This window comes from Molothrus ater, unplaced genomic scaffold, assembly GCF_012460135.2.
Source record: "Molothrus ater isolate BHLD 08-10-18 breed brown headed cowbird unplaced genomic scaffold, BPBGC_Mater_1.1 matUn_MA508, whole genome shotgun sequence".
NCBI classification, from domain to species: Eukaryota; Metazoa; Chordata; class Aves; order Passeriformes; family Icteridae; genus Molothrus; species Molothrus ater.
The window spans coordinates 55,130-81,126 of NW_023416513.1; the positions used below are offsets into that span (position 1 = coordinate 55,130).

The window sequence follows — 25,997 nt, forward strand, 5'->3', positions numbered from 1 at the left end:
TCACACTCTGGATGCTCAGCAGATGGAGCACGTGTGCCAGAGAGGGGAGCCGAACAAGTTCAGCCTCCGGGAGAGACCCCACTCCCTCCAAGAAACCAAAACAAAAATGCAGGGCAAATTGTGTTGCACTTAAATGCTTCTATGGGCTAAGACTGCTCCCACAGCCCGATTTCCCGGGCATTTTTCAGGGTATCTGGAGGTCTGTCCCACCCCAGGAGGGTGTCGGTCGGTCAGTAACTGGCTTGCAGCCCGTTCATGGGAGCTTTCTCTGCTCTGACTGGCTGTCGGGCAGAATTCCCTCAGAGACAGGGCTTCCCACCATTTTCCAAAGGGGGTTGCCCGTTTAGGGGCTGTAATGTCGGCGGTCCCCTTGCCCCTCACGTGTTCCTGCTGCCCTTTGCATGTGGCAGGTGTTAAGGCTCCACACGTGGGCACAGCCCCTCGGGTATTTTTCACCCTGATGCCTTGTGAAGGCTGACCTAGAACAGAGACTGGGCAGAGCTGAAGAATGAAGCAGGGATTTATTAGGAGGCCTCAGTGGATCCACCTTGGGCAGCACAAGAGCCCAGCCAGGGCTGCACCCCAGGTGAACCCAAAATGGTCACAAAAATGGACAACCAGTCACGGGGTCTGTCACTTTTATAAGTTTTGGTCCATTTGCATATCGGAGTTAATTGTCTGGTCACAGCTCCAGCCCATGCAGTCCCATCCTTGTTTTTCTCTCTTCAGTCCGTGCTGTTTGTGCTCTTGGGGCTGAGATTTGGATTGGTTGTCCTTGGTCCCCAACTAGAGAAGGAGCTGTTTTGTCTCCCTGCTCTGTGCACAGAGCTCACCATCCCCTTGTATGAAGCCCAGAACCTAGCACTAAAGCAGCACAGAATCTGAAAAATAAAAAACCTAAAACCTGAGGCATCAACCCCATGTCATAAAATGGATTTATAACGTATGTTGAGGCATAAATAAAAAATAAATTGGTTTGTCTCAGTAAACCACAGGCAAACCATGCTGTTTCAACACACTGTTTAATTACCTGTAGTTCAAGTAACTAGCAGGAATAACTCCAGCACAGAAACCTAGTTTTAGCCCTTTTCCCCCTCCAGTAAAGCTGGAGGAGGCAAAATCTCCTGCAGCATCCCAAATAAAGGAGAATCCAATGACCCACGGTGATGCTTGATGCCTGTTGCTTGGGAATGGAATGAACTTCCATCATCCTGCACAGCCTCCATCTCCTGCAGCAGGTGAGCAGAGCAAGAAAAGCACACAACCAAGTAATGCCCTTCTGAAGAACAGAATTATCCGTGTCACAGCAGGGATGGCACTCCGGGGAAATGTGCCAACCCATGGGCAACGCACAAAGTGAGCTCCAATGCCCTTTAACATAAAATTCCTTCTGCCCCTGTTTGTCCCCTCACCCTCTGTGTGCCTCTGTCCTCTCAGCTCTCCTCTCCACTCTTTCCAAACCACCCACAGGGAGAAAACAGCGCCTGCAGTAGGTGACTGCAGCCACAGAAGTGCCACAGAGCTGCATCATCATTCCTTACATGCTGCCAAACACTACAAGTAACTTATTTTAGCTACTGATTTCCCCATTCTTCACTCAGCTGGAACTGTGTGTTCCTCTCACCTGACTGGCAAAGCAGAAGTTGGGGTGGCTAACTGGCTCAAAATTTTTGACAGAAAGAGCCCGCCAGGTGAGGAAAAGAATCACAGCACATTCTTGGCTGGGTTGGAATTCTTTGGGTTTTTGTCTTTGTTTTGGGTTTTTTGTGTTTTTTTTTTCTTTTCCAGAAGAACAGATTAAAAAAAAAAAAGTAGTATCACATCATCAAAGCCTGTTGCACAGACATAAGAAATCTTCATCAAAGTATTTTACTCTCCGATTTTCTAAGTGCTGAGTACAAGCTTGCAGTTTGAATTATGATTTTTTTGTAATTGTCTTATGTTTTAAAGAAGCAAATGAAAATAACATTGAAATTCTGTACCTACAGCAACACAGACAAAAACTAAACCTGAAATTGTTAGATGGACTTTGCCATCTCCAGAATTTCCAGCTCTGTGAACAGCTGCCAGCAGCAACAGGCTGTGATCCTGCAGAGAGGTGAGCTAGAGGGGCTAGCTGGCACTAAAGGCAGGTGAAGATCCTTGCCAGCTGTTTTTACAGACAGCTCCTGACAGCAAAGGAGCAACGTGCTGTTTGGACAAATTCTGGAGTCTCGAGCTTTGCTCTGGCCTGTGAAGTGTATTGCCAAGACCAAGCCTTTCCTCCCATCTCCTTTCCTTTAGTCTTGCATTGTGTCTGTTCTCTGCTGTGGCATTGCTCTCCTTTATGATCCATTTCAACAATTCAAAATTTTCCATGGTTCATCACAGCCTTTGTGTAGCAACTCAAAAATTCACTTTTTGAAAGTGAAGGACAGAAAAATTTTAATTTATGTGGTATTCAGACTCCATACTAGCAAGACTGAATCAACAATGGCCAGACCTCTGCGAATTGCAAAATATCACTGTTGTTACTCTAAAATATTCAAGTGCTGAAGCAGACCATGCTGTTCTGCATGTCTTTTTTTTTTCTTTTTAAATAAAAAAACCCTAAACAAAACAAAAGTAAAAAAAGAGGAACTCTGGCATAAAGCATGTACAGGCTGTTTTAGGACTCTCACCGTTTTTTGATATTGAAAGGACGAACATCTTTGGAAACCATAGTTTGTGATCAGTCATTCAGGCAGCTGTTCAGAGGGCTAACATTCTTTGCCATGGACCAGAGCAGTTCCAGAGATAAAGAGCCATTCAGAAAAGCTTACCATATCAGAAACCCTACTGTTAGATCCAGGTAAAATAGCTTCTTTTACTAGGAATTAGTGAAAATGAAGAAATAGAACATTTAAGTGCATACATCCATCACAGCATTTTTAATCTACAAGACAAATATAGACTCTTGTCCAACAAAATATCAGTCTAAGATTTTTATTCCAGCAGCTTGGTCTACAGAGATTGCTTTCAATCACAGAGGCTTTACCCTTTAAGCAGAAGGCTGTGGTTTGTCTCCTTGAAGCTCGGGAGCCTCCTTTGCCTCTGCATTATTCCAGTTACCCCTAAGCAGGTCCAGGAGGAACAGGCTATATCTTTGGTGGAACACTATTGTAATTTGCTTTATGGCGGGGGAAGGAGCACGGGTTGCTTTGTGCCGTGTGCAGGAGGATGCTGTTGCTTCTCTTTCAACATTTTCCAAACTTGTACTTGAAGAGAAGAGCCAGACAGGCCTTATGAAACACGCTTTCTATACAAATAGTACATAATATACCTTATTTGGCTGTGGTTTGGAGCCATTGCCGTTCTGTGATGGCTGCAATGGGCTCTCAGATGCACACTCATGCACGTAGCACAGTGGAGGGCTGGGAGCACAGCGGCATCCACACCTGTTATTCACAATAATTGTATTTTTTAATGAAGCAAATGCTGAGAAAACAAGGTTATCTAGCTATTTAGGTCTTTCTTAGTCCCTAAGAATGCCTGTCCATTTGAACACCTGCTGCATGGCCCTTCGCAGGGGTTTTGCTCTCTGCGTGCAAGTGCTTAGAGACAGGCAGACAGGCTGTGCCATGGCCTAAGGGGCTGGTGGTTTGTGCCAGCTGGAAGGTTTATAGCAAACTTTTATGTTGTTACACTGCCACTACGTGCCACTGCCAAGACAGGGCAGCACAGAGAGACCACAGCAAGCTGCATGAGATGTGGGAGGAGCAGAGCCAGCACAGCCAAGGCAGGAGCCAGCCACCACTTTGATACATGATGACAATGCCCATCAGTGCTATTTTGATGGCCAGGCTATCAAGTACCTATAGCTACTGCTTGCAAACAGGTTTTCTTCCCAAAGCAGGAGCCTTAAAGTGTTTACTCCTGGATGTTACTGTGCAAGGAATGGGAGCATCTGGAATGTTTATGCAGGGGGAAAATTAGGTCATGTGCAGCCAGATGTCCTATGCTTACAATCACAAATCCAAACTCAGGAGCAAACACGTTGTTATTTTCCCTGTGATCTAATTAAAAAATGCTAGCAGGTACTTTTGTAATATTTTGGCTTGATTTTAAAACCTTTTGCTTGCATTTTAGCACGGAATGTTACAAACGTATAACTATGCACAACAGTTTGGACCAAAAGTAAGAAATCAGTGTACACATCAGGAGGACAATGACACAGAGGGAGCTCATCTGGCATCACACTGCTTCTCTTAGCACATGTATTTAGGACATGCTGAGTGGCTTGGCTGGATGCTACTCTCTACAGCAGAGGTGTCAGTCACAGAAGCGTTTCTCTAGGCAGCACAATGCATCTCTTGCAGCCCTGAATACTGCCCACAATGTGTGCCAGGACAAACTGCACAGTTTCTTTTATGGCTTCAAGGAAGAGAAAATGAGGTTTCACACAGGAATCAGCTGGTCGATTGCCACAAATATTTGCATTAAACTTTCCAAAGGTGTCCACACTGTTTACTGGGGAAAAAGAAAAAAAAAATCTGATTTAGAGGAAACAACAATAAATGGTGTTTAGCAACAGACACCATTCAGCAGGTGATTTTCTTTGCAAACATTCAAAGCACACTGTGAATTTGACTGCAGGTTACAGTTAATGGAGTACAGAGTTCATGTTCATCCACATTGCTCAGGCATAAGTGAATTCCCCTGCATGCTGGACTTCTACAAATAGTTACAGGCTTGAATTTAAGCCCAAGGTAAACCAGTTGTATGTGCTGAGATTACTGACACAAGTAGTTCCACAGCAGCATCACTAGGGGCCCAATAGCCACACTCAGTAGAATGGCTGAACATCTTGACTCAGGCATGCTCTGAGCATCAGTTTAGGGCTTCTTATCTGAGGATGTAATCCACTACTACTCCCTCTATCCCTTCACCAAATAATCAGTTTTTTTTTTAAAGTTAACTAGATAGTGATTTGATTCTCACGTCAACATTCTTTTAATTTCATTTTCTTTGCCTTGAATTCCTTAAAAAGTATGATGTGTTTTAATGCAAAGTCAGAGTTGAGCTTCATACTCCAAACTGTTTACAATCAAAACACCAAAAAAAAAACCCAAAAAAAACCCAACCCAAAACCCCAAAAATTATTTCCTGACTAGGAATGCAGTGTGGTTTGAGACTTGCAAACTGGTCAAATGACCAGTAATCTTCCAGCACCAAATAGTAAAATATTTCATCAATCATTTTCCCCCTGCCAACAAGATCAAATTGAAACTCAGTGAGAGGCCCTTTTCTAAACTTGCATTGCTACACTCATAAAAAGTAATCTTTTTGTCAAAAGGAGTCCAAGCAGTTGAAGCAGAATTGAGTGAACCTGTACAGTAGTAGGAGATAAATCTATTTCTTCATCTATTTTCAATTTGTTACAGCAGAGATGTTTCCTACAGCTTGCCTTCCCTGCCACCCCCACCCTTTTCAGTTACCTGACCTGCCTTCATTAATTGAGTTGGCTATAGAGGGTATTTGTTGTCTAAATCAAAATCTGGAACAGCAACAATTTGTAGGGTTTGTCAGATGTTCACAAGGAAAAACAAAGATTCCTAACTCAATTGCCTTCTCTTTACCACAGCATTTATGTGTTCCAGAGCAGAAAGAATTTCTTGGTTATTTGGTACCCTCAGGTACTCTTAGCTTTCAATTTGAGCAAAAATAAAAACCTTGAGAGGCACACGCTTGCAACTTTTCTGACAATAAAATAATAAATAAAGCCACATGAGAAAGACACTAGCAAAATACAAAGAATATTTAGAATTTTTCATTAGCACAAATTGCAAGTGCAGAGAGACTAATAATGAAAAAAATTATTTAAAATAAAAGTCCAGGGGACTATTGCTTTATTGTGTAGAACAATAATCCAGAACTCCAGTAGCCACATATAATTTAAACCAAATATCCAAAGGATGTTTTTTGCTTGGAAGAAAGCTACAACTCCCAGGTCTTTATCCAGTTTGCATGGGACTAAGATAAAGCTATAAATAAACACACACTGTGACAATTTATATAGGATTTGCTCCCTAGCCCCTAAAGATGTCGGCAGTGCTTCCCAAAAAATAAGAAATACTTCAATAAAGTTATTTTTTTGTTGAGAGCAGAAATACAAATTCACCATAACAGTCCATGTCCATTTACCACATCCTGCAACTGGCACTAAGTGAGAACAAAAGATAGGTGAAGAGCAGAAAACCACATGCTGCAATTGTACTGTGTACCTTTAGGGCTCTTCAGCAACTTCTTCAGCTGTCTTCTCCTCCTCAGAAACTGCAAATGGAGACAGAACACCCATGAGAAACACTGGAAATTATTTCTTCAATGGCAAATAGTCAACTGAGTTGGTTCCCTTAGTCCAAAATATCCTTGGACTAAAGGGGTAGAATTTACAAAGCTATACTAGGTATGCGGGCATTTTTCTTTTTATCTTTTTAATTCTAATTTTAAAAGGGTTTAGAGGCCAGACCTTCTAAACTCCTGCTTAATATCTCAACAGTGATGATTCTAACACACATTTTTCTTTGCATTCAATTACATCATTCAGCTTCAAAAGCAATATCAGATTGTTTATAGTTGCATCAAAGCACTGCAAGCTTTATCCATACCACATGCACTATATTTTTCTTTACACCAATGCAATTTAGGAAAATTCTGTCTTTCAAATCAAGACAGATGTTGATAAAATGTGTTATATGCAGCACAAAGGGAATTTTTTGTTTTTGATGAAGTTCACATCCAGCCACTCACTGAGCAGGGCGCTGAGCTCACCACACTGCCACGACCAAATTTAGCAACCTACTTCTACTGCAGCACAGATAATTTGAAAATTGGATTTTCTGCTAAGGCTGTGATGCCCAACACAGCCATCACGGGCAGCCACACAGCATCACTCGAGTTCTGCATGCTCTTGCAGCTGCTTCAGAGCACACAGCTGCCAGCACTTCAGACACCAACACTTCAGACCCAGCTGGACTCTGGCACCCCCTGAGGCTCACCACAGCTCCTCAGCATCGTTGTCCTGGCTCTCTGAGTGTGTACCAGAAATCTCTGGGGCTGCTGGGGCTACTCCTTCCTTGTCACTAAGTTTTCCTCGTGGGCAGAAGAAGGTGCAACACCCAAGACTACTTAAAAGGTCCTTGTCTTCTCTTTCCATTCACAATCGTAAATGAGGGTGAGCAACCAAGGCTCACAAAGCATGAAGTACCTGCCCAGCATATATGCTTGAAGTGGCTGAACACAGCAGGATCTAGCAGATGATTAAATTTTGTCATGCAAATAAAACTTTGGAATTCCAGGGAAAGTCTGCCTCTTTCCAGCCCTGGAGCAGAAACCTATAAACTGGAACTCTTTTCATGTATATAGACATAGGCAAATATTCTCTAGTGTATAAATTATCTCTTGTAGATACTGTTGCTTTGTTTTCTGATTTCTGTCTAATTCATGGGACATTACATCTACACTCCACATACCCTTGGAAAGACATCATGGGTAGTTTTAATGTAAAAATATTCTAGCATCAGGCTGAGGATTCAGGCTGCAATTCAGGCTGCAGTGGCCAACTGGCCATTTTCCAATACTCCTTTAAGCATAAAGCAGTCTGTCTCTATAAAAAGCCTCTAACAGGTAATATTTACTAGTAGGCAGTCTCTATAGAGAGAACCCATCACCCAGCAGCTGCATGTTAAATTTTACTGGAGTAAATTCTCTCGTGTCCTGTTCTTCTTCCTGTCAGAGGTCTCCATCATCACACGCTTTAACTGCTCCATCGGAGGTTTGTCTCTGTCTTGTTTCATCCTACACCAAGCACCATGTCCATTAAACACAGTAAGTAAACAGCTTCTTTAGGAGCTCAATAAATGCAGCAAATACGAGTTTTATAGAGCTAGCATCCCATATATTCCCCCAAATATCACCTTACAGCTAGTTAAATACAGCATATTCTGAACATCAATTATTCACTTTACTTTGCAGAATGCTTTCTGGACTTTGAAGAAGCAACAGGAAAAGATATGCTCAGGAATTGGCACTTTTGCCTTTATAGGGAAAAGCCATGCAATAGAAATAGCACATTTGAAATGTGGAACTTTGGATATTTTACAGCAAGCAATACTTGATGTAATGCCATATATTCGCTATGGTAACAAGCTGCTAGGTTTCAGTTTGTAACATGAAACATTCAGCTTATATTACCAAAAGTTCTTTCTCTGGCTGATAGTATTTAATTTTTTTTTCTTTGTGAGTATTCTAATTTCTTTTGCACTAAGAAGAGTAGATCAGTAGGCGACTAGAGGGAGCACCATGGTCTTTTCTGCTTTTTAACAAAACCTCATTTCCTTTGGATGAGAATTGTGTTTATTTGTCTTCTACATGAATGCCTGCCTTAAAACCAAACATTAACCACTTGTACTGAAAAAATTGTCTCTGGTCTGAACTATTCTTTATGGCAATCAGAAAGGCAATCTAATGCAAAAAATATGGATTCCTTCCAAGGTGTTCATCCATGTCTCTGTGGAGTAGCTGTCACAGCCTAAAACACAAAGGCTCTGGTGGCAGGCATTGCATTTTGGATACCTGTGTCTGTAGAATGGGTGCAGTATGTTCATGTACAGAATTGCCCTCGGTTAGGGCACACATCTTGTACTGGAGTGGCTGTGCCATCCGTTCCTTGAGCAGTGTGACTGGAGCCCCCTTCCAGGTGCCACAGGTGTTTAGGGGGAGAACCGTGGCAGCAGCTGCTGGTGCCAGTGTCCACGCTCACGGCAGCTCGCACTGGGTCACTCTCCTTCAGGCCTTGTCTCCAGCAAAGTCTCAGCCTGCCTGGTGAGGATCATCTTTGCCCTTTGCCATACTGCATACTGTCCAAGTGTCCTCTAGTGTTTTGCATTAGGGAGCAGGCTCTGGCCTCCCAATGGCTGCCCTGAGCGTTCACCTGACACCAGCACCAATCTCGGCCTGTTTCTGGGCGCTTTGGACACGTCCTGGAACAAACGCTCTGCGTTCCATTCCAAGGCCAGCACATCTTTCTCTGTCCAAGGGAACTGCTGCCATCCCAGGGCAAAGCCAGATGAACGATGCCCCGGCAGGCTGAGAATGAACCCCCTGCCCATCTCAGATGTGGGGCTGTCCCGCGGGGTCCTTCTGCACGAGGAACATCAGACAGACCGCCCGAGGCCTCACTGATGAGCTGGTGGCACAAAGTGTGACAGAATTTGGGCATTTCTCCTTTGTGTTGCCCTGTTTCCCAGTGCTATTCACACCGTCTATCTTTTGTTTTTTAATCTGCATGCATTTCATATTTTTTCAATCCAGTTTAATCTCTTGCAATTGCTCCATGTAAAATCCTGCAGTAACACCCTATTTCATACAAGATACTTTAATCTCTGCCTGGTACAATGGTGACTCATTTTCCATAATCCTTGGATGAAGGATTTTCTGTCTGTTAAATCATTGTTAATAAGCCTTTCATGAACTTTGCAGCAAATAACGGATGTAACTAAAATCACTCCTAACTTTTGTTAGTTCAAATACTAAAATATTAAGCTTCTTTATTTTTTTCAAAATATTTGTAGAGAAGTTACAGCATCTTCACTTGGTTCTGTGTTATTTCCTGAATGATGATTAGTTTGAAAACCCGAAGTCCCTGCATTTTTTCATGCAGTGATGATTATGATCCATTTTGTCTGTTTATGCCAGATTTCTTACAATTTCCACAGGCTGTAAGTGAACAAAACAATCTGAATTGTGCAACTGCTTCTCTGCAATAAGGACACATGGTGTTTAATGTTATGCTTTCCACTGAATGCCCAGCTGCTGTATTATCCTTATAGAACAATGCCACTCGAGCTCCTTGACATCTTTACCAAAACACCCACTCAGCAGCATTCCTGCCAAATAGATCTCAGTCAAGGGATAATTCCATCCTGACCCATACAATTTAAAGCCTGCCAAAGAATTATTTTGTTTCCCTTCATATCCACAAAAGTGGGGCTCATTGGGCTCCTTCTTAATTCTCTGGGGGAAACTTGCCCCTGCACACACATATCCTCATCAAAAGCTCTGGAGTTAAATGGCTTCACAATTTTCCTGCTTCGTTTGGTGTGCTGTGACTCCCCCCATCCCAGCAGGGTCTATTACTCTACAGAATATACAGAATATTACTCTACCGTGTACAGAAGGATTACTTCACAGTTTCATACAAGGTGTTATATTGGCAGCAAAAAACCTCACCCTCTGTGTATAGTTTTTTTCTTTCTGAAAGTTTATTTTTTTTCCCTTAAGCTTTTTCATTGGCTATTTGTCAATTTTCAGTTTTCTGCTGGGATCAGTAGCTGCATCCCAGTATTGCTGGCTACAGCTTTCTTCAATTTTGTCAAGGATGTAGGTATACCATACACTTCCAGGTCTGAATTAGGACCTTGGCTGTGATTTCAACAAAAGGCAATATAAAAGAACCGAAAGCCTTAGAGGAATCAAAGTGATCACATTTGCTAACTGTAGCCACGGGACTGTGCGTGTTGCATCAACAGCTGGTGCCAAAGCACTCAGGATTTGGACACAGCAGGGATTCTGAGGGCAAGCATGCCCAAGGTTAGGCAGAGCCACAAGACACACACACTGCACAACCAGCAGTGCAGAACATCTGTGCAGTGCCCATTGCTGATGTCTCACAGGGAATCCCAACCCAAACATGTCCTGCTCCTGCCCAGGGGGGCTGCAGGCACTCGCAGGCAGCCCTTAGCTCCTCTGCTTTAGGAGATAACCATTTGGAGAAGAAATGCAGCCTCCCAAATTGCACCCGCAGGAACAGAACGTGGCTGGGCAACATTACACATCCACCTAATGCAATATCAAACCACTTGTGTGCTGGAAACATATCTGGCTTGAGTTGAACAAATACAGAACAGGAAATTGATTTTACAGACAAAAGAAAATTGTGGATCTGTTCTGAAAGCTTGCATTTAATTGGGGTTTTTTGGGTCTTGTGGGGTTTTTTTGTTTGTTTGTTATGTTGTTGTTCTTGTTGTTGTTGTTGTTGTTGTTGTTGTTTTAATAAGGCATCAGATTTAGGAAGCTCCAGTAGCTTATTAGCACAATATCCAACATTTCACCTAGAAATGTCATTTTTAGAAAACTATCCCTATCAATTCAGTGAAAGAAAACCCACCAAAACCTGCCTCCTCTGTAAAGCAGTAATTCCTGCAGTCTTTAAGGACAATTTCTACAAGCTCTGAACTTGCAGCCCAGAGAGTGAGTGCAGAGCTATACACTTCTGTGAAGTTAGAGCAGAAAACAGCCCAAATGCAGAGGGATTCTGCATGCTCATGATGGTCACTTTGAACTCTGTGAATATTTGTGAGCTCAGCAGAACAGAGTGACAAGATAAGCAGGGACTTGTGTGCCCTGTGTGACTGACTCATCCCTGCTGCAGCTGATAATAAAAAAAAACACGCCCAGGCTGACTTTCTCCTGCTAATAATAAAGGAAACCCCATGCAAGTGCACTGGCTTCCAGAACCCAGATCCTACTGCTCGCACAGCCTCTTCCCCAGAAGCCTTCAAGCTTTGAAAACAAGCTTTCCAGCTTTCCTGGGGCAGTTTTTATGCAGAAACAGCCTGGAGTTCTGTCTGGGATGTAAAGCCCTAGTGCAGAATTTGGCCAGCTTACAATGGCAGTCATGTCCTACAATCTAGCAGAAAACATGGTATAAGATGACCTTGAAACAAGGAAGAGATACAAACTGACTTGTATATTATTTTTTTAATCTTACTGGATTTTAAACTTCTACCTTGCGTTTTTAAGTGGTTTTCTAAGTACGTTTTCCTGATTTACAATAGAGAAGAAGAAGATAGCTGTTCCAGATTTTCAAATGAAAGCTGTATTCAGTCTTTTCCTTGCCTGGGGGGAGGTGGGGACTCCTTCCAGAAGGACAGAAGTTTTAAAATGAGGTTATACAAGATAACCCAGCCTGCTCAGGAGTTCAGCCTGTATTTCTTCCCTCAGTTTTGCATTTCCTTACCAACTCATTTAAAGCTAACATATTTTGATTCTAATCCTAATTCTTTGATTCATTTAAAAGTGATCTTTCCATTTAGAAACAACAACAACAAAAAAATAAAGAAGCACTGGTATCCTGCAATTTTTAAAGATATTTAAAAATACACTTTTCTGAGTGAATCACTTTACTTGAAGCAGTATCCTTCATATGATGAATTTTTTTTTCTAGGCAGTCAAGATGAGGCTGGGATCTGTAATGCCAAACACCAGGTTCAATTACTTTAAAAATATTCTTTGCAGAACAATTTGGTTTTATAAAGCTAAAATAACACAAGTTAGCCAGCATCATACAAATGGAATCCACCTGGAGCACGCAAACCAAAGCTGGAGTGCAAAACAAGGCTTTGATAACTCAAGCTGCCTGCAACATATCCAATGTCACACACTAATTCCAAAGGTGGGCAGGGAGAAGGGGGAAAGTCAAATTTAATTGTGAAATTAGAAGCAGTCTTTAATTTACAGTCTTTTAGGGACCATCTTACATTAGAATGTGATGCTTTTGTTTACAGAAAGCTTCCTCAGTCAGGTACATTGATGGTCTCAGGATGCCCCCTGAAATGTTAAGATAAGCAGAGCAGAATATTCCTGGTTCATTTTAATAGTTTAAAGACCTGCTAATGGAAAACTGGCAGTGAAGTAGAATTGACTTTTAAAGATTCAGATTCTGTCACGTTGGAAAAGTAATTCAAGAATTTGAGAAGACTTGCAAAACAGAGCACAGGAAGCAGGGGTACTTGGCTCACTCGGATCTAATCCAGGGGAGAGCACAGCAGTAGCAGCAAGAAGCTGTCATTCCCTTTAAGAGGAACTTCACAAATTTTGGTTCCATCAGCCTGAGGGGAAATGGAAAGGTAAATTGTTCCAACCCCTGAGGTGGTGATGACAGCCCATGGGCATCAGGAGTTTAGTCCCTCGGGCATTCCAGCTATTGCACAGGATGAACACAAACCAAAGGCTCAGAGCCCAAGGTCTTTGGGAAACTGATGAGCAAAGGAAAGCTGGGCTGTCTAATAAACCTGCCACCACACAAATATGACATATTCTCCTTTTTGCAAACCATCCCCAAGCAATCCAGATAAAGATCATGAGGTCCAGCTGAGGGCCTAAACCATGGCATTGTGAAGAAGAAAAATTGTCACCACTCCATAGAGAAAGAGAAACGTGTTCAATGAGCCAAGCACATCTCAGGTTGTTTGTGTCTGATGTAGGTCACCAGTTCCCAAGAAAAGCCTCATTAGTTCCTACTAATGACCAGAAGATTCCCTTGAGGAGAGTTTACTCTGCAGTCGATGATTAGAAAAAGATTCAGAGATGCCTATTATGGTCACAATAGAAGCATAACAGTGCGTGTCACATTAATCCAGAATAGTTTATAATACCTCACAAATTTCAGGAATATTGGTTTATATTCTGTAGCATGGAATTGTAGCAATGAGAAGCAACTCACATTGCTTGTTTGTTTGTTTGTTTGTTTTAAACACTGAACAATCTTTAGTTACTGATTGGAATGGATCACAAGGAAAACTAGCATAAGTTAACATAAACCATGTGTATGAAAAACACCCTAATAATTTGATGTATTAAACCCTTTGGGAATTCTAAAAACACTTCTAATCAAGACATTTTCTTGAACATTCCTCATACAAAGTACTGCACCAAGTTTTATCCACTTTATCCACAGTTTTTAAAGGAGCCAAGTTGTTGTTTGCAAAGGATGTTTTTCTCTGCTACAGGAAACATTGCCCAAAAATTAACTTCAAAATCCCCATCGTTGCCATTGTGGTTTGAACTGCCACCATGGGAAAACAGCAAGGAGTCCCTGTTGCCATCTTTTCTCTAAATGAGGAGACCAACAGTATGCCTGTGATTGTTGTATTTGCAGGAAAATTTCAAACACAGGTGATACTATGTACAGTAAATTAAATGCTAACAGATTTTGTTGTAAAAAGTGAGTTGATGCTTTCCAATTTAAATACATACAGTTATTTTAAGAGTTTTTTAAAGTCTTGACAATGAGCTATGAATACTAGTAAAAGCAGTACATCTATTTTCTCATTAATAGTGACATTCATTTAGGCATTATTATTCACTGCATGTCCTTCCACCATTTTTGAGGAGCCACTTGCCCCCTTGTTCTAGAACAGGCAAATAGGAAGACAGTTATTTTAGGCACTTCTCTCCCACTTATTTCTTTGCACTCAGCTGGGAACTTCTAGGGGTTTTTCCATTTTACCAAAATCTTCCTCCCCAGCCCAGTGCACACTGTAAGATTCTTTTTGGCTAAGCTGATCAAAACTGAACAGACTCTCCATGGACTGGCTGGGGTCTTCAACTCTTAACTCTTGTGAGCTCTTCAATGCTCACAGCTTTTACAGAATTTTTTTTTCTAAATATTGCTCACTTTCTTCCAACAGAGATTTTCCAGTTATGTTATGATGACTCATCTAAAACTCAGTTTTATGAAGGAAAATCAGGAGGAAGAAGAAGAGACTAGTGGCCAATGAATGGCAATCAGGTAAGTGCAGCAGTTCAAGAGACAGATAAAAGAAAGTGATGAATGTGAAACAGAACTACCCAACACAAGTTCCAGATAGAGATGCTTCCCCCATATGATAATATTTACATAATTCAACTTCTTAGGTCCTAATTTAGTTAGATCAGCCTATCACAATCAGTAAAAAGCCCTCATTCCTCCACCTCACACAAACAGATGGCTAGAATGGTGTGCCTGTTCTACTGAGCAACATCATTCTGAAAGCCTCTGAATAGTTATGAGCAATTGCAAACCACCCTGAGGACTCCTCAGTAATTTTCTAAGTACTAACAGTGTCGGCACACCCAGAATTTGGGAGCACTGACTGTATCGGGTGCTTTTGTGTGCCTGGCATCACTGTATGATGGGCTCAGCACAAGTCCTGTCCCGAGAGCAGCAGCTCCTGTGCAGAGCAGCCTCCAGTTGTTTCTCTAGGCTGCAGACAGCTGCCATGGCAGTGTGTTTGGAGCTCAGCATGGAAAACACTGGCACATTCACACACTAATCCTCCCAAACCCAGGCACCCACTCAAATGGCCTTGGGAATAACAAACACAGACCATGCCCTTCAATACTTGAAAGAATAAAAAAAAAAACCTGTTAGAGAAGTCAGGAAGAAGTCTGGAAAAGCACAGTTTGGGGCTAATTGCTTCTCTTATTTCAGTTGATAATGCCAAAACCTCAAGCCTCAATACCAGAGTTGGAGAAGAATTTATGGTGGCAACCCAAACACCAGAAGTCACAGATCCCTAATCCAAATAGCACTTGGCCAATCGGTGAATTTTACAGCATTTGATTTGTCTGAAGAAAAATTTAATTTATGGTCCCACACACAGACTGCACTGTGAAAGGAGAACAACAGGAATTCAACCAGTAACCAAGAGTGACAGCTCAAGCAATAAAAAGGTAGAGAGAATTAGAATTTAGAGGAAGTTAAAACCTTGGGAACATAGTAACATAGTTCAGTACTTATTCTGGTAACAGTATTTCACAGAACTCCAGATTGGATTGTGGATTGTAAATTGCTTATTGAGGCAAGGAGAACATTCCAGGCAGGTACCATTGTTAGCTGTCTGAAATGGAAATGATCCTGATTCAGTATTAAGCATCCGCCTCCAAGGTTGGGTTGGTTTTTCGTTTGTTTGTTTGTTTGGTATCTGTTCTGGTTTAGGTGGGGGGTTTTCTGCACATCCATGTAAAATGATACATTTACATGTTCTGTATACAGGAGCTGGAGACAAGCATCCCTTCACAGCTTGCACCTCCAAACATTAGAGAAAGCTTTATAGATTAAAAGCTTGATAGATTAGAAGAGACAAAGGCATTTGAAAAAGCAGAGGTTCACTGGTAACAATAAAAATACTTACACCTTCATCTGTAGAAGTAACACCAAGTTGCCAACAAAACTAGTTCAAGTTACTTAAATATATACTTTTTTCCAAAGTTCTGAAAGAAAAATCTTCTCTACCTCAGTACAAGTAGAGCTATGCTACTTTGTCCCTCTAAATGGAGATAACATGCATGATAAAGATGGTTAAGTCCAAAACTGAAAGTTACATCCAGAAGGACTTTCATCAGAATTTTTTTAAGCCCAATAGCTGTTGGCTGCAAGTAGACACTGAACTGAGTGGCAGAGAGAAAGCAGAGACCTTTCGAAACAAACCCTCACCTTGTTGTGAGCATGATGCCAATGGAACCTTGTTCTAATGCAGCTTAGAGGAAAGGGATGCTGGTTTGGGCCGGTGTGTCAGGCCATGAGCTGCTGGTGGCCTCCCTTCCATGGGCAGGAACTCGGGGAAGAGCTGCCCTGGGGGCGCTGCTGCCCTCCTGCAGGCAGGAGCAGGGTGAGGGGAGCTGGGCCAGGGAGCAGGGAGTGCTGAGCTGACCTGGAGCAGGAGCCTGTCCAGCCTCCCGGGCCAGGACCTGGGTCACACGGGGGTCACCTGGTGTGAACCATGGCGAGCTCACCCGGTCACACCCGTCACCAGCAGCTGCTCACAGCCATGTGCACTGGGCTCCATGGCACAGGACAGCTGGGCTCAGGAGTAAGCTCTAACATCCCAGGAGCACCCAAGAGATCAGGCAAGGAGAGCGCCCCTTGGCTTCAACTTCTTGACCATTTTACATCCCAAAGCTTTGTTTCTGCTGGCTTTACCACCCAGCCAAGAAAAACCACCGCAGCAAGGTTTGGTAGGAGGCACCTGGGATGACCCTCAGGCTCCCTAACAACTTGCAGCATAACACAAGTCTGGACTAGATCTTAGAAATCAGTAATTTCTAAAGAGCTGCTCCACTTGCAGGAAATACCAGCAGGAACTAACAATTACAAGGCATATTTCTTCTTATCAAATAGTGATCACGAAGTACATGGCATCAACATGTCCAGAATGAGATCCTCAGACCTAATCACAGAATCACCACAGAGTGATTTGGGTTGGAAAGGACCTTAAATGAAATCTCATTCCCACCATCTGCCATGGGCAGGGACACCTTCCACTAAACCAGGTTCTTCAGAGCCCCATGCAACCTGGCCTTGAGCACTGCCAAGAGTGGGGCATCCACAGCTGCTCTGGGAAACGGTTCCAATGCCTCACTACCCTCACAAGAAATACTTTGTGCCTAATATCTAATCAATCTATGCACCATGTTTCACAGGGAAGATACCAGCTTCCCTTTCTCAGGGAAGAGCCTCTTCAATAAAATGGCAGAAGTATTTACCATACAGAAGATCCTACCTTATCCAACAATGGACAGTTATTCATAGATAAGCACTGTCAAAGGAATACACAACCACCTCCAGACACAAGCAAGTGCTTAGGAAATGAAAGGGAAATTCTGCAATTGCTCTCTAGAGCAAGAAATGCTGCAATACATTTTTAAACATATCTCTTAATGGCTCTAATTCACCAAATTTAACATAAAACAGACTACTTCCTTTCAAAATGAAGTGGTCTACATATTCCATAGAAATGGAAATTTTCAGGGCTCTAGGTATTTTAACTTCTACCTTATAAATATTTCTATATGTAAGCAGTAATAATCACAGCCAAGGTACTCACTTCTACTTTCTATAAACTGTATTACAGCAGATCAGACTAAGTACTGTTTTAAAATGTTATTTGTAATAGATGGTTTCAGAGACAAGCACAGGAACTAATCACATTTGAATTAAAATCGCATTCATACACAAACCTTTCATAAAACTCAGCAACTAGAAGTGCTGCACTATCTCTCAAGTTTGTTAAAAAGGCAATTAAGATGCATCCATTCCTCACTGGAGTCACCAAGAAAAAAGTGAGAATCATTCCAAATCTGCTAATGCCTTTGATGGTACTGTGATAAACGCCCATGGATTAGCAGTCAAAATATTTTTAATCTCAGTTTGATCTGTGTTTTAGACATATTCAGACATATTCAGAACCCACAACACACACACACTCAAAAACTACATTCATAAATTAACCTTGAACTGCAGCAGCTTCTGAATTATCAGCAAGTTCCAAATTAGCATCAGCTTCTGAATTAGCAGCAGCTTCCTGCTGCGCTTCCTCCGTAGCATGGGATTCCTCTGGAGGCAGTAAGTCATCCTCCCCTCCAGCTCCTGGGGGTACCCCAGCAGTCTCCTCCTGTGCTGTGGGTCCAGCACTCTCCTCCTGTGCTGCAGGTTCCACAGCAGCTGCTGCCTCAGCTTCCTCCGTGGTCTTCTCTGCTCCAGTGACTTCCTCCACCCCTTCTGCATCACCTTCTAAGGATTTATTCAATACAGTAAAGAGAGTAAAATGCATGCATGCAACAAAAAATTCACCAAATACTTTTTATCATCATCATCCTCATTTAAATTTGAAGTGGAAAGCTAAGATTTGAGATCAGAATTGACAAAAAGATCAATAATTAATCTCCCATATTGTCTAATGTGGCATAAAAAAAACTATGTTTATAAGATGAGGAAACCATATTCTTAATTACTGATTTCATTACACATTTCAGTGTGGTAAGAAAAGCAGCTGTGGCTTAAAGCAGGTGTTGGGGGTGCAGTGAAGGATAAAAAGGACAGTGTCAAGTGTTGCTTCCAAGCCCTCTGCTGAAGGGCCAGTGATGGTACACACACAGGTGCCAGAGGGAGCATGGCTCTGTGGAATTACCACGTGGGGAACAAGACATTTGGTCTTACATAGGTAAGAAAATAACTTGCTAATTTCCAGTGGTCAGAGCTCACTTTTTTAGATATATGGCCACTTATGACTGACTATTTTCTTTTTACAACTCACAACTCCCTTTTAAAGACTTGTTTACACCACTATGGGTCCAACTCCTTAGAACCTGAAAAACAGTGTTTTCCAGTCATGCATCACTTCAAATTCAGCTGAGACAAGTCATGAAAAACTAACAGCACAAAGCAACAGAGATGCTAAACCACCATGCAGACATGCACTGACATCAAATTCACAAAGGAAAAGTTATACACCAACTGTTCATCACAAGTTCACCACTAGAACCAACTCACCATGCAAAAAAAAAAAAAAAAATAGAACTGGAAATAAGTTTGTAACCAAGAGTAAACCATGTGAGAATTGAAACAAAAGAGCTTAAAGAGACACAGTCAGAGTTTGTTGGATTCTTTTGTATCTGTTTAAAAACCAAACAGATCAGTTTCATTTCTATGCCAGTGAAAGCCTATAATTTGGTGTTCAGGTTTCAAGACAAGTCCATTCATTGCTCGTTAAATATCAAAACTTTGCATTATGCAACCTGACCATGTCCCTTTAAGGAAACATTGTTTTAAAAACCCCCTTAATTCATTACACAAAGAACAGGCTAACAGCCAAGATCAGCATTCAGTACACTTTATTGGACGGTCAAATATAGAGTGCATTCACTCAGAGCAGCCAGCTTCTCCATCTCAGAACTGACTCCTACAAAGCAGATTCAGTAATAAGCTCAATATGGTTTGGCCTTGCAAACATAGGTAGCTCTTTAAAAGTCTCACACAAAAGGAGTTTTACAATAGAAGGTACAAAGTCATCCCAAGGTAGGCTGCAGTGTACTCAATGGTACACGATTGTCCTTTGTATTTAACTTCCTCAGGTTTGCAAAGAGATTTCCCTTGTGTCTGGAAAGTGTAAAAGCAGAGCATACATTAGAAAGTCTGGAAAGTGTGAAAGCAGAGTACAGATTAGAAAGATTGAATCAGCTTACAACAAGTTAAAAAGAAAAGTCATAGCTAAAAAAGAAAGAAATCAGGAACAATCTTAAAGGACACAAACAACAAACGGAAGACAAAACTCACTAAATAAGCAAGGAGAACATCCTGCAAGCCAAACATCATTTTACATTTGAAATGATGTCCCAGATTTTCTACTGCTACTTTGAGCCAGGCCTCTTCCAGGGGCTTTTTAAATCCCTCCCTAATTTGAGAGTAGCTTTCAATTAAAACGAGCCACAGAAAATTTGCTATCAGATCTCTTTCTAAATGTCTGTTATCATTAATTAAATAATAATTAAATATTAATAAATTCGACCCTCTAATAAACAAAGAACCCTAGTATGAGTCTTTCTCTTGTTTTGACAGACTTGTTTGCTTTGTACAGTTCTCTGTAACAGACATTTTGGGTTCGGGCATAAGGGGAGAATTTTCTCCCACATGAGAAATCACAAAAATCCTATCAAAGAAATCTCTGATCAGCTGCTCTCTAGCATTAAGTTCTTCCACCTAGGAAGTTCTTTCACCAGAGGCAGCAAATATGCCATGAACATGCTGCTTGGCATACTGCTTTTCTATCCATCACTTGATAGGGTTACCAGCTCTGCTTTAGAGCTTATTTTAAGCTTGATTTAATGTGCTCCTAAAAAAGTATCAGGATACTTTGAGAACAGAATTTTTAAATGCTCTCATCAGCAATGCTTACTGGTAAAAAGTATAGGGACTGGTTCTAAAGAATGCACAGGGCAAGAAACTGCAATGGCACTTGTGGGAAAAGCAATCCTATTCCAACACTCTGTGACAAGATAAACACAAATATGGCTATGCAGGGAACAGGAGAAAAAGGGCAGGAAGAGGGGTGTTAACTCTTTTGAGAATGCACACAGAGGATTCCGTAGGAAAAGTAAGAACAGAACTGATGCTCATTCTTTATGTTCTGTTCTCTTGGGTGTACACAGCTGGGAATGAAGAAGGGTTTAAAAAAGGGGCTGATTCAACCCTGGTTTTGTACTGTGAATTGGAATGAACTACTCAGAAGTCCAACTAAAAACTCTGGGTTGGGCATTTATTCAGAAGTCAAATATTGAAAATAATACAGGAAACAAGTTTCAACTGTATTCACTGAATGGCCTTAGAAACATTTTGGACTTCTTACTATCAATAAAAAGGGAGGCAGCAATCATCTGCCACTGGTTGTGACATTTATGTGACTTATTAAGCAGCAGGTGATGGGATGTCTGCAGAGTAGCCAAGATCAGCTGCTGAGCACTCGGTGCTGTGGGTATTTCACTCCAGCATGTGGAGAGGCCAGGGCCAAAACTCAGTACCTTGCAGCAGTGCACCTTAGGAGAAAAGAGACATCACTGGGAATATGTGGGAAGGTGTGCTTAATGCTCCCCCATTCTCCCACTGTGGCAGTCAGAACGTAATGAGGGTAATCCTCACTTGTGTCCTGAACAGCAGGACCCCAGGTCCCTGGAGAGATCTGCTCTGGTCCTCATTACATTTTCTATTTTAGGGACAAGGAACGATTGCAAATTGTGGCTGAATTCTCAGCATTTATTTAAACAATTGAGTTTTAAAACTAAACTGCTTTCTTTTTTGGAAATTAAGATACTTTACTACTTTAAATCTTAAGGTCTGTAGTTTTAATGTTCTGAAACTAAAGCATGTGTTGTAGAAGTTCAAGGCTAACAACCTCTAAAGGAATAATTATAGAGGCAGACAATTTAAACCATGCTCTCACACTGAAGACAAAATTTAAACTCCTGATACTTTAATCAAATGTATTCTTTATGTGCATGCAAATATATTAAAGCAGTTCTTAGAAGTCAACAGTATAAAAAAGAAAGCAAGAGCTTCAAGTGCTCTGGCTTCAATGCTTAATTCTTTTAAATAACAACCAAAAAATATTTAAATATCCTTAAGAATTTTCCTAACTGTTCTCCTAGCAAGGCCATGCTTGCCAAAGTTCTACCTTTTACATTAATGTGAACTTAACATCAATTAACACTAATTGATGTAGACAGGGACAACATTCCATTACAAGTATTTGAACTAACACAGTCTAATTATTCAAGCATGAAGAGCTAAGTAAGGATTTGCTATACATTTAGGTAATGCCTGCATTTCATCTAACCCCAAATTGGAAAAGACAAAATCAAAGCTGTAGGACAAAAAATTGATGCAAGCTAATTTTTTTATGTAGGTTATTTTCCTCTATTGAACTGTATGTCCTGATGGCATGTGGCCTGAAGCCAACCTGTTGACTAAGAAAAGATATTATCTTCTCCCCCCCACTGAAAACAAAAGAACAAAATTGATTTTGACAGCATTATGTATTCAGTCAAGTTTCATTAAGCTTCCAGTAAATCAAACAGCCATTATACAATTAATGGTATTCACACATCAACTCTTCCCATTCAAAGAGGCTCCACAGGTGGATCAAAGACCAGATTAATGCCTGAACGTTAAGGCCACGACCAAAATCCGTGCAGCAGCAGCAGCTTTGTAGCAGAACAATACTGTACAAGCAGCCCTGCCTTCAGTCCCACTCACACAGTTCAGACAAGGACGTGGACAGTGCTAATGCCTGATTAGACAATACAGAAATCTGTTCCAAATCCTCATGTACCCAGGGAACAAGAGAAAGCAGCTCAACTCACCCTTTCTTGACCAAGGATTGCTTTTCTGCTCCTCGGCTCTCTCAGGAAGAATATTTGTATTTTCAACAAACTTGCTGCGGGGCGAACTGACTACTCTGTAGGCCTGAAAGGGAATTATACCTGAATTTACAGCTACATCCCTACAAATTTACCAAACACATAGAGGGAAGAGGGAGAGAAGGAATTTTTAGCAAGTGCTACTGCCCATCTTAAAATGTATATAAAATTTATCCAAAGCAAGGTTAAAAAAATTAATAATCTGCTAAACTAATCTATTTATGTATTTCATATTTCTCCATTGTTAGAAAGCAAATACAGTATACCATGCAGCTTTTGAAGTGCTGCAGGGTTTCAGGAATTGAAAACAGCATTTTAAAAGATAATTACATTCAGATTTCTATTTTTGTAATGTGGCAAAAATGTGACAGGAAGAGACTATGTTATTCATCCAGAAATGCAATCATACACGTTTGATATTTTGAACGAATAGCTACTTACCATTCAAGAGGATTATTTTGTGGGACAGGGAAATACGTACGTCTCTGGGGTGTGCTAGGCACTATCTCAGATCTTGGGGGAGAGGGACAGAGGTGAGCTATAGAACGGAGGATTTAGGGATGTGAAGCACAGAATCAGATACATTTAGAAGCAGGGAGGAGAATGGTTACCGAAAAGCTTAACAAAACCAGATGCTTACAAAACTTTAACATGCTTTCTTGAAGTAACTAATGCTGTTATCTTCCTTTTTTGTGCCCAAATTAACAAGGCTCGTATCTTCCCCTTGCAGCTGCAGATTGCTTATTTCACATCTGCCTCGCCCCCTTTGAAACACTGCTCATGTTTCTGGTGGACAAGACAAGGCGAGGGCTTAGAGACAGGTGCCTCACTCAATCTTTGGACACATTCATTTCACATAGTTTTAAACAGGCTTTCCACCAGGAGTGACCCAGCACTACTTCTCAGAGTAACAGTAAACCAGGCAAGCAATAGGCTTTCACCTTCACTAAATCCTCCTAAGCTGATTTCTAAGTTAGGCTGCACTTAGCTACGATATCTGCGTTCTTTGATGGTTTGCATCTTGACCATACTCTAACCCATCACACACCTTCCACCACGCCAGCTCAGAAAGCACAAACAGCTCCGTCCCCAAACACTTACATAAAATAAACCACCAAAAGCAGCAACACCAGCAAGGAGATAGATCATCATGCTGTCTCTGGAAGAGCCAGGAACACTCCCAGATGACATCTGCCGAGGAGGCGCTACAAAAACCATCAGGTAAAGTGATGTAAAGTGCTGCTAAAATACGATCACAAAAAAGAATTATGGAACCTGAACTCTGTATGGGAAAGGATGATTGAAAAAGGTTATAAAAACAGATGTTGATGCATATTAAAGTATCCTATGACTGAGTAACACAGGGTGTGGTGCTCCGTGGCTGAGCTCTTCCTAAGAAGTGTTTTTCTGTGAACTATGCTGTCTACCATCAGCTTCCCAGTACTGGGCACAGTCTATATAGACTAAGGAATGTTACAAAAAAAAAAAAGGAATGTGAAAAGCTCCTAAGTTAGGTAAAATAATTATCTGTCCTGATTCCTTATGATCAGCAGAAGTAATGAATTCTCTCTTCAGGATAATAACAGGGAATCTCTTAAAAAGCTTTTTCATTAGAATTCATGTTCTTTCACTCTCAGACTGCTGACACTTTGATCCATACCCTTCACCTCACGAATTGGGCAACAGAGCAGAGAGGCAGAACTGCAGAGTTTTTCACCTGACTCGATACATATGAACTGTAACAGCAGTGCTACCCATTCATTTGTTAGAAACTGATTCTTATTACAGTCTTGGATTCATCTGTACACCTCAAAAAGAGAACCATGAAAAACACACGTAACTCTCTTGGTCAACAACGCTTTCTGCGGAGTTTTGTGACTCGATCCCAGATGAGAAATGTCTCATTGAAAAAGCGCTCATGAAAAATAAAATAGCTCTGAGCATTGCAACTGACAGCTGCAAAAACAATCGCAATGTCAAAACATTGCCATCGTGTGCTAGGTTATGTTTAGCATCATCTGCCTCATGACACAATTCTCAGACTCCAATAGCCGGGCATCCTCATGGATTTGCATACATTTATATTTTCGTTCAGCAGCAGTGTGTCCTTAACCCTCCGCCCCGGGGCCGCCAGCTATAGGACAGCGATCAGCAAGCTGCCATCGCCCAACGCGGCTGGCAGAGGTTTTTTTTGCCAGTGGTTACACAACCCCTGATGCGCCAAAAGCCATGGCTGTGGCGCACCGGCTCTGCTCCCGCTCGCTGCCGGGGCCCCGCCGCTCCGGCTGCTCCACCGGGGGCATGGACCTCGCTATTTTATAAGGAAGGGAAGGCAGCAGGGGCCACCGCCTTGCCATGGGGCGGGGGTAGGGGGTCCCGGCCCGGCTCGGCTGCCCGGCGGAGGGCAGTGCCGGAGCCCAGGGCTGACCGAGCAGCCGTGCCCGGCTGCCGCCCGCCCCCTGCCGCATCTGTCCCGGCCCCGCGTCGCCCCCGCCCGCGACCTGGGCGCATCCCCCGCGCCGCCGCCACCCGGAGGGCGCCCCGTCCCGGCACCCCGGGCCCGCTCCCCGGCCCGGCCCCGCGTACCACGCTGCTGGAGGCGGCTGGCGGCGGCAGGAGCCCTGCTCAGGCGGGCGGCCAGCGCCTGCGAGGCGGCCCTGCACAGGGACATGGTGGCGGAGCAGAGCGCTCGAAGCCGGCTCTCAGCTGCCCGTGGCGGCGGGGATGCGGCGGCGGAGCCCGGTCCCGCCTCGGGTGCCGCGGGGGCGGGCCGAGCCGCAGCCCCGCCCCGCGCACCTGGGCGCCGCTGCCGGCCGGCGAGGCCCCGGGCACGGCGCGGAGCCCCGGCTGCGGCCGGAGGGCAAAGCGGAGCGCACACGGGCCAGGGCCGCGGCTGCCCACAGCCACCTGCCCCGCCGCAAGCAAGCGCAACAACTGCCCCGCGATCATAGGGATGGCACGGAACAAGGAGAGGGAAGACAGGGAGCAACTACTGTTTTACTTAGAAAGGAATTTCTCCAAGAGAAAAAAACCCCAAAAACAAATCAAAGAAGAAATGAAGTAAATTGACGGCGGCGAAGGGCACCGGGGTTAAGCACGGTGCCAAAGGCGCTCGGTGCTGGCAGTGAGATGCCTGAAGTGAATCGCTGCTCTGGGACCATGGCCACTGCCACAGTGAAGGGGGGTGTCTCCGGGTCAAACCTGCGCAGCTCCCCTTGTCCCAGCTACATTGCTAGGCAGGAGCCCTGTTTGTCCTCCTTTCTCTGTACAGAGCTTCCCTAATGATCATCTAATGCCATCGCAGTCTGCCATGACGGCCTCTTGGCAGCCTTTGTCCTTGACTGACCTTGATGCACAGAGAGAGGGCACAAGTGCTCAAAGGCAGTGCTCACACCCAACACTGACATGGGCTGTGCAGTCCTGCCCCTTGCAGGCAGGGCCAGTCCCCAAAATGCTCACAGGAAAAT

The 25,997-nt window shown here is 42.8% G+C and overlaps 1 protein-coding gene across 1 annotated transcript; it reads right to left on the reverse strand.

The window, feature by feature from the left end:
- Positions 1-2,820: 2,820 nt before the first annotated feature.
- On the reverse strand, positions 2,821-25,280 carry MGARP (mitochondria localized glutamic acid rich protein). The gene is made up of 6 exons (XM_036404655.2): positions 25,117-25,280; positions 23,632-23,735; positions 22,474-22,576; positions 18,071-18,352; positions 6,243-6,291; positions 2,821-4,488 (listed from the first exon to the last, which is right to left on the reverse strand). Exons 1-5 carry the CDS (start codon positions 25,199-25,201, stop codon positions 6,245-6,247), a joined length of 621 nt encoding a protein of 206 aa, XP_036260548.1. The 5' UTR covers positions 25,202-25,280; the 3' UTR covers positions 2,821-4,488; positions 6,243-6,244.
- Between the last annotated feature and the right edge of the window lie 717 nt (positions 25,281-25,997).

Bases quoted from the DNA above. Each gene is read 5' to 3' on its own strand.
- MGARP (XM_036404655.2), bottom strand. From the start codon at position 25,201: ATGTCCCTGTGCAGGGCCGCCTCGCAGGCGCTGGCCGCCCGCCTGAGC. The intron at 22,577-23,631 runs GTAAGTGTTTGG...ATTCCCTTTCAG, and splicing joins CTTTTGGTGGTTTATTTTAT to GCCTACAGAGTAGTCAGTTC. The intron at 18,353-22,473 runs GTGAGTTGAGCT...ATAAATCCTTAG, and splicing joins CAATCCTTGGTCAAGAAAGG to AAGGTGATGCAGAAGGGGTG.